Here is an 8002-nt window from a genome sequence, read left to right as displayed (position 1 = left end):
TAATTAAAATCAAAACTTCAAATTTTTAGTTTGATAGAAAATAGTCAAATGATGGAGGTCAATAATAAAGTTTATGTCATCAGTAATTTTCAATTATAGTGTTGCATCATTACTTGATATAATAAACAAACATTAAAGTATAACATTAAGACCCATAAGGTAATTGTGGGGGCAAAAAAGTACCTTACCTGAATTTAACCAGTTTTAATTTTAAAACATAATTAGATCATACAGATGGCTATAATCCTCCACAAAGCATCATACCCAAAGATCAGCACATCGTTCCACATTTCAGTAATAAGACTATCAAAATTGTTTTGTATTTCTTTATTGCCTCAGGAGAAATGTTGCTGATTGTGTTCAGTGAGGACATTATATCGTCTTAAATCGATCGAAGGCCCCTGAATCGTATCGTATCGTATCGTATCGTATCGTATCGTATCGTATCGTGACAGACTTTGTGATATCGGCAAATATCATATCGTTGTCCAAAGTATCGATATCGTATCGTCATGAAACTGGTGATTTACACCCCTATTAATTAGTCTCATTACTAACATCTTCTTTAGATATTCCTTTGATTTAATTTTCAGGTAAGTAATGTAAGGATACATCTAAAAATCAGATTCTTACACCATTGTGATTTGTTTTTCACCTCAACATTTTGCAACTACAGACTTCCTGCAGTCTTCCTCAGAAGAATTGTGATGCTGTAAGCTGTTTTTTTTTATAGATTTATCTTTAAGAATTTAAGTTAAGATTAAAAAAACACATAAACAGAGTTTGCTGTATCACACTGAACTTGTGAAGACAAGAGCAAACATTAAATCTGCCCACTATCTCTCATTTTTCCCACATAAGACCAGGAACACGCTCTAAACTGAGAGTAATGAAGACAATTCAAGAAAAAGTGAACTGACAAGTAAAACAAAAAAAAAGTCTTTAAGAACTTTAAAGTAAGACAAACATTGACAATGTAAATTCACAACTAAAACGTGAAAAAAACTAGAACTTAAGTGAGATAATAAAGGATCAACTGCACAATCATCATCCGCACAGATGTCATGCCATGATAGATTAAATCTATGCTTTTCCATATTAGCATTGTAAAAATATCCATCTAAGGACAATGCACTGCAGTGCCCTGTGCAGACACACAAGTCACGCAGGAATAATATGTCAAATGGATTGTTGAATTAAGACTCTTGTTGAATGCTATTCCACACATTTATGGTTGTTGTGGGAAAAGCCAAGGAAACATTCCCATACTTACTCCTAGAATTAGATATACATGATCCCTTCTCATGGCTGGGAACATAACATTTTTCTTTTGCGGTCATTGTATCTCGTTTTCAAGTAGTAGATGGGGTATTTTTTTTTAGGTCTACCAGGGGTTAACTTTCATGAATTCTCAGTCTTGAGCCTTTTTTGTACACCTGTGTTTGAGAGTGAACAAAGTATAATGATCTACACGCTGTTTTTCAGAGAGCCTAACTATAGTGCATTTGTGTGCCAAATCACCCTGGCATTTCAATATATAGTACTGGATCCACTACATTTGAAAAACACAGTACATATTGCATTCTAAGTTTGTTTCACTTGGAGCAGCTCTGGTGTGTAACTCTTTGCTTACACATCAGAAACTATGAGGATAGATCAAGCTTTTTGTCATTGTAACATTTTCAAATTCAATTCAGTTGATTAAAACAGCGTTAAATTATCCCTCTATCTGATCAAAGTCATGAGACTTGGATGAGTATTAACGCACTGTAGTAGATAGAGGTGGATCTTAGCTGTTCAGGCACAACTGCTGTTACATAATACGCTGTCACGCCCCCTGCCACCCCAACAGTTGCTGTGTATATTATGGGGGTCCAATGACTGACTAGGGCAAAGGGTCTAACAGTACACACAACGTGATATCTTGTTAAAACGAGACAAGGGAGCACACTTTGCTGAATTTGTCTCACTGATAGCGCTCACCTCTTCAGCTCCGTGCAGTCCCTCCTCTGTTTCTGCAGCCATGCCGAAGCGTAAGGCGAAGAAGCCGCAGCTGGACGACACTTCAATTCTCCTGGAGCCGTCAGGACCTCAGTCCAGGAGAGTGATGAGCTCCACTTCCTCAGCTTTATTGTTGATCATTATCTTCCTGGTTGGGGTCAGTATAATGGGCTGGTTTTATGTACAACAGCAGCAGAGTCTCGACCAACTGTCAGAGTCTTTCACAACAATGCAGAAGAAGGTCACAAACCTGGCGCAGGTGATCTACTCAACGGAGGAGCAGGTGAGTTCAGAAAGTTTGTAGCTGCCAGCCGTTAACATAAAAAAAGTCGTGTTTAATTTGGTGTAAGTCCTTGTTGAAGGGATACTAAATCCTTAGAATAGCGTTAAAAATTTTATAGTAATGTAACTTAGCTTGTAGCTTGTCTCTTTCTTTTAATTGTCTAAAATCTTAGCTTTGATAAGCTAGGAAGATCTCTTTCTAGGTAGAGTTGATGTGCAAGTACGCCAACAACGTTCCCAAAAAAGTGAAATACAGCTCGAAAATCCACGAGCGGCGGGTCGTAGCCTCTGTACCCACTGTAAAAGTGTCTTCGTGCTCACTTTTATCCAATAGGAAAAATAAATCCAGTCGTACAAGGAGTCCTCAGTAGCAAAACTTAGCCGTTGGCTTAGCGTCGGCTTTTCACTCGCGACAGTTGACTTCAAGAGCGAACGTTTTGCCGCATCGGAGCACATGTAGCTAGCTTGTTTAACCCGGCAAAAACTCTGTTCAAAAACATTTTGCAGTCCACACACCCGCTGCCATCAGTCTTATTCGGTAACGTGACTCTTTCTTTTAATTTTCTAAACTTTAACAGCATTAAATAAAAACTTTAATCTACCGAGGGCTGTGGGGAAGAAGAGATGTGACAGAGGAGATGTTCACCAATTGCTGCTGCTCGAGACGCCTTTAGTGACTGCTCGGACAAAAGCACATTAAACTAACCATCAACACACCTGTGGAGGACCAAAACTGCCAAAATTAAAAATAAATAAAACTGAAAATAAAAAAACAAAAATGGAAATTTTTTTAACATAAGTAAATAGATAATTGAATAAATAAATGTGAAAAAAAGGGAAAAATAAATGTAGAAATAGAATTAAACATCAATAAATAAGGAAATAAAATTGATTTGCTCTCATGTTTATTTATTTTGATATATTTTTTTTTTAAACAAAGACTGCCTGCAGGAAATACAGAAGGAAATGCTATGCAAATGAAGGGGCGGTCCTAAGTGTGCCTTGGGTTGAACTGTTTGCCTATTGGTGAGTGCAGAAATTGACGAGGAATGCAGGCAAAACAAAAAACCTCTGATTGCTCCTGAAATTGAAATTTGATACAGAAAACGATTTTTTAAAAGCCCTTAGTACAAAAGTGTACCTTAAAGTAGGGATGGGTACCTTTCACATTTGAAACAATACTGTACCGATGCCCGGTACCTGGCAATCGGTACCGGTACTCAACGGTACCAATTTTCAGTACTATTTTCTTAGTTTAAGTGGTAAAAATATCAATTTGTTGAATAATAAATAAATAATAAGATATAAAAAAAATTCTTAGCATATTTGTTTTTCATTATATAACCTTGCAATGCTGTGTTCATGTTCACCATGGAAAATTGCCTTCTCTTCCACTCCCTCACAGTCACAAGGATGTGTTTAAGTACCTAAACATGGTAGCTTTTGGTATTACTTGAACGGTACCTGGTACTTTTGACAGAATTCGGTCGGTACCTATAAAAGTACTTAATTCGGTACCCATCCCTAACTAAAAGTTATCTCCATATCTCCATCTTCAGAGTAACCCAGGTGTGAATGTGGAGCAGAGGATCCTCGCCCTGGAGGAGGCTCACAGACAGGCTCAAGAGGAGGCTGAGGTTGCTCAGGCCACATCAGAGAAGTTGAGGAATTCTGACCTCTTCTCGCAGATTTTGGACCTCCATGATGAGATGGATATCCGATCAATGGAGATGAACCAAGTCTCCCTATCCCTCTCGAGTCTTCAGGTCTTGTTCAAGAACCAGAGTGAGGAGTTTGAGGCCGTGAAGGAGAGCGTTGTCTCTGCTTTGGGCTCCAGTGCTGCACTGTCTGAAAATGTTGATGGGCTGACTGATGCTGTGGCTGCTGCTTCTTCCAGAGTCGACCAGCAGGTTGCATCAGTGGATGCTCTGAACACAAGGTTACTGGGACAAGCAGCAGAGCTGGATGAGCTGAAAGAGTCAATGCACCTCCATACAGCTGCTCTTCAAACAAACAACAAGGAGATTGCTGCAGTGAAGTGAGTTCAGCTGATAGTAGACTTTAACTGCATGTCCGAACGGTGTTCACTATGTACATTACATTTTATCCTTTGTTTTTGTTTTTAGGGATCTTATCAAGGCTGAGAAGGCAATGCGGGCCCAAGCTTTACAAGATATTGTCAATGCCGTACAGATGACTCTAGATGAGCAGTTTTTCACTTCACAGACACTCCACAGCAGCGTGATGGCTCAGCTGCAGACTTTTCACAGCCAGGTATAACTTCACATTATACAAAAACCTGATTATTTTAAGTATTTTCAAAGATGATGCTTTTGACATAATCCTTGTCTTTTTATTCATTTTCACTTCAGCTGGCACATTCTCCCTGGTCATTGAAATCAAAGTCAGAAGAGGAGAGCGGTGCAGAAGAGGAGCTCATCTCCAGTCCAGCACTAGATTCTACTGAAGTGCTGGAGAACCCAGAAGATGTTGAGGAAGAGGCTGAGCCGGAGGATGCCTCAGATTTAACAGAAGAGGAGTCAGAGGAGGAGGGGGAGGAAGATCAGGAACAGGTACCTCAGGAGCAGGAGGTGGTGGAGGACGAGGAGGAAGACATAGTTACAGAAGAGGAGGAAGACAATACACCAGAGGAGCAAGAGGAGGAGGAAGAGGAGGAGGACATAGTTACAGAAGAAGAGGAAGAGGGAGAGGAAGAGACTGAGGAGCCAACAGAAGAAGACACCACAGAGGAGACAGTAGACAATCACATTTTGGAGGACTCCATAGAAGAGGAGGAGTCTGACGCTGCAGAAGAACAATCACCTGAGCCAAATGATGCCATCACGGATGAGGAAGAGGAGGATGAGTAGTTATAGTTTAGTTGTTATGAGATTGTTATTTTAAGGTCATATAGGTAAACGGGAACCATTTCCACATGCAGCTTTAACTGGAACTGAGTTGCAAATGATTTGTAGTATTTATTTTTATTCCTCCTGTTTGTGTCAGGAAAGCTGTCCATTTTTTAAATTTAAAAGATTTTTACAAAATGATGGTGAAGACAGAAATTTCTGGCTGTTAAATTAAGTGTCGGCTTTTTGAATAATAAAAGAAAGTCAAAAATAAAAAAAATTACATTTCCAGCTTCTTGAATATGAGTATTTTATGCTGTTGTTTTTTTGTGAGTTGTTAAGAAAGCAAGACATTTCATGACATCATTTTGGACTTCAACAAATCCTAGTTTTCTTTAAACTTTTTCTTTTAAAATTTCTGTGATCTCATTGACCCAAAAGAAAAAAAATATATTGTTATTGGTATATGTCTCATTTAAATATTTATCATATGAAATTATTGTTAAAACTTTTCTTAGAGGAATGGGCAACTAAAATAAGAAATCTAGTAATAACAAAATCCTTATTCATCTGAACTTAATTTGTAAAAATATAACAAGACTTTAGCATGAGATCAACTGTTTTCTAAATATAAAAGAGCAACTGAATGGGACTGTCCTTACTCATTGAAATTTGACACAATTACATAAATAGTCCCTCTCACTGTGATGTTATTTATGGTGCGAGTGTACATGCTGTACATGTGAGTACATGAAACTTCATGGGTACATACTGAACTCCTGTCATGGAGCCCTTTTGTGAAAAGGTCAAAGTACCATTTTCTTCCAGCAGGTGGTGCCAGATTACAACCTTTACAGCCGCCAACGAGGTGAAAGAACTTTTCAACTCCATTTTAAAAGAGGGATCCTCTGTATGTACGTCTTATCCTTTTTAAAAAGGTCAATTCTATTTACAGACAGCTAAATCCAGTTGAAACATTAGTCTACTTTGCATGTACCCAGATTGGAAATCTGTAGCAACAGTTTAATGGCAAATGTCACCACTTTTCTTTGTGACAAGACATTTTCTTTACAGATAAATCTCTAAAAATTAAAAACAGTAGTCAGATTTCAGAATGAAAAGCTTCATAAACTCACTTTAAAAAGATCACTGCTTAAGTTCCATCGAATACTGAAACATGTTTTTAACCTCAAACTCAAAGTCTGGACTGAAAACATGTTATGAATCACGTCTGTAAGAGAGAAAACAACAGGAACCTTAAAAAGATATTGCTGTTTCAAAAAACTTGGACCCAGATAAACAGATGTGATACACCTCAGGTCATAAATATAAACTATTTAAATCATTAAAATTTCTAAGGGTAATTTTCTTATTTATTCCTCAGATGACATCACACCTGTACCAGGTGCAGCTTGGTCCGAGAGCCAACTGTTACACATGCTGGAATTAATTAGACGCACACTAAAAAATGAGGCACCTGGTTTGTTTCACCACTAACACTTTTCAGTTCCTCCAACGTTGGGATTTAACCTCACCAAGTGTTTTCTGTTCAGCTTTTTAGAGTCACATATTTCAGGTTTTTCTCAGGTCTTTTAGCAGACACAAAAATGTGTGTCAGTTGTTAAAAAGTCAACAAAAAGAGTCCTGTGAGAATGAAATTTAAACTAACACCTCCCTTTGATAAACCAGACCTTCAGTTGCTGATTGATTCTTTGTTTCCAATATAATACTTTTGTTTAGATTCCAACACCAACAGTATCTAGTGATAAAACAAAGAAAATTAAACATATCCTGTTTTTGTTTAGTTATCTGACTGCACTAAATCAACTTCCGTAAAGATGTGAAAAATCACCAGCATGAGGAAGTCTGACGTCAGCAGATCATCATGTTCCACAAACTCAGAGCAAACTATGATATCAGAAAAATATGAAGTTGAATACATAAACCAGACTAAAGTCAACACAGCTGTGTTTGAAAATGATGGAAGACCTGAAAGAGAAAGAAAAAAAAAACAGGAATGAATTCACAAATTAAGTCTTTTAGTTTCTCTTTCTCGACAAAGCAGATCTGACTTTGATAACTGTGTTTATTTCCTCAAGCTGGTTTTGCTCTTATTTATTCTTAACACAGTTTCGGGCCTAATATTTCAGTAACAGTCCAAACAGTACACAGATAACAAAAAGCAATAAGCTCATGCATTCGAACATCTGATAAGTACAGCAACCACAAGGCTGGTGTTTGCAGCCTCTGGTGTCTAATTTTCATTCACATTTTTCGGACCCAAATCATTAAATATTGATGTTTTTTCTTGTGAAAGCTCCTCTGAGGAGTTTTTAGCTGGTCATTAAACATGAGAAAGAAAGGTGACTGTTTCTGCATGATTATTTTTGACATTTGGAACTAGTGACTGAGGACAGGTGTCGGACAAAGTAACCATTCGCTGTCGGAAAGTTTTTTCATGAACAGGGGCAAAGATCCTCTGTAACTGACATATTTGACAATTAAAAGAGAAAAGGATGAGATTTTTTTGTCCAGAAACACTTATTGTGGGCTTTGGTGTAGCCTAGAAGTCTAGGTTTCACGCCCCATGAGGCTGGCCCTCTAGGGGGTGGCCTGACCTGCACCTGTCCCGCATGAAACTCCCCACTCTCGCCCTATTTCCTACTCTATTTACTGTCCTTTCTTTGAGTGGTAAAAAGGTCCAAAAACTTTCGAAAACCGATATTGTACGTTTACAGAACAAAGTAAACAAGATTACTATGTCCACAGGGGGCGCCAAAACGGTACAAGTACAAGGTTCCTCACAAGACCTTCAAAATTCTGCTTATAGATGCTAGGAGGAGGATCTGTTTTAATTGCATCCCCTCGCC

The 8002-nt window shown here is 38.1% G+C and overlaps 1 protein-coding gene across 1 annotated transcript; it reads left to right on the top strand.

Moving 5' to 3' along the window:
* Positions 1–1869: 1869 nt before the first annotated feature.
* LOC141787877 (uncharacterized) lies at positions 1870–5369 on the top strand. Its single transcript, XM_074666573.1, has 4 exons — positions 1870–2284; positions 3843–4321; positions 4410–4557; positions 4656–5369. The coding sequence occupies exons 1-4, from the start codon at positions 2024–2026 to the stop codon at positions 5151–5153; spliced, it is 1386 nt and encodes a 461-aa protein (XP_074522674.1). The 5' UTR covers positions 1870–2023; the 3' UTR covers positions 5154–5369.
* The last annotated feature ends 2633 nt before the right edge of the window (positions 5370–8002 follow it).

This window comes from Halichoeres trimaculatus, unplaced genomic scaffold, assembly GCF_033239565.1.
Source record: "Halichoeres trimaculatus isolate MK-OKI-2021-1 unplaced genomic scaffold, fHalTri1.1 fHalTri1_scaffold_1, whole genome shotgun sequence".
In the NCBI taxonomy this organism is placed as follows: domain Eukaryota; kingdom Metazoa; phylum Chordata; class Actinopteri; order Labriformes; family Labridae; genus Halichoeres; species Halichoeres trimaculatus.
This window is presented reverse-complemented; position numbering and strand designations above follow the sequence as displayed.

Excerpts from the sequence above, each read along its gene's own strand:
- LOC141787877 (XM_074666573.1), top strand. The coding sequence starts at position 2,024 with ATGCCGAAGCGTAAGGCGAAGAAGCCGCAGCTGGACGACACTTCAATT. Across the intron at positions 4,322-4,409 it reads AAGGAGATTGCTGCAGTGAA|GGATCTTATCAAGGCTGAGA; the intron begins GTGAGTTCAGCT and ends TTTTGTTTTTAG. Across the intron at positions 4,558-4,655 it reads TGCAGACTTTTCACAGCCAG|CTGGCACATTCTCCCTGGTC; the intron begins GTATAACTTCAC and ends TTTTCACTTCAG.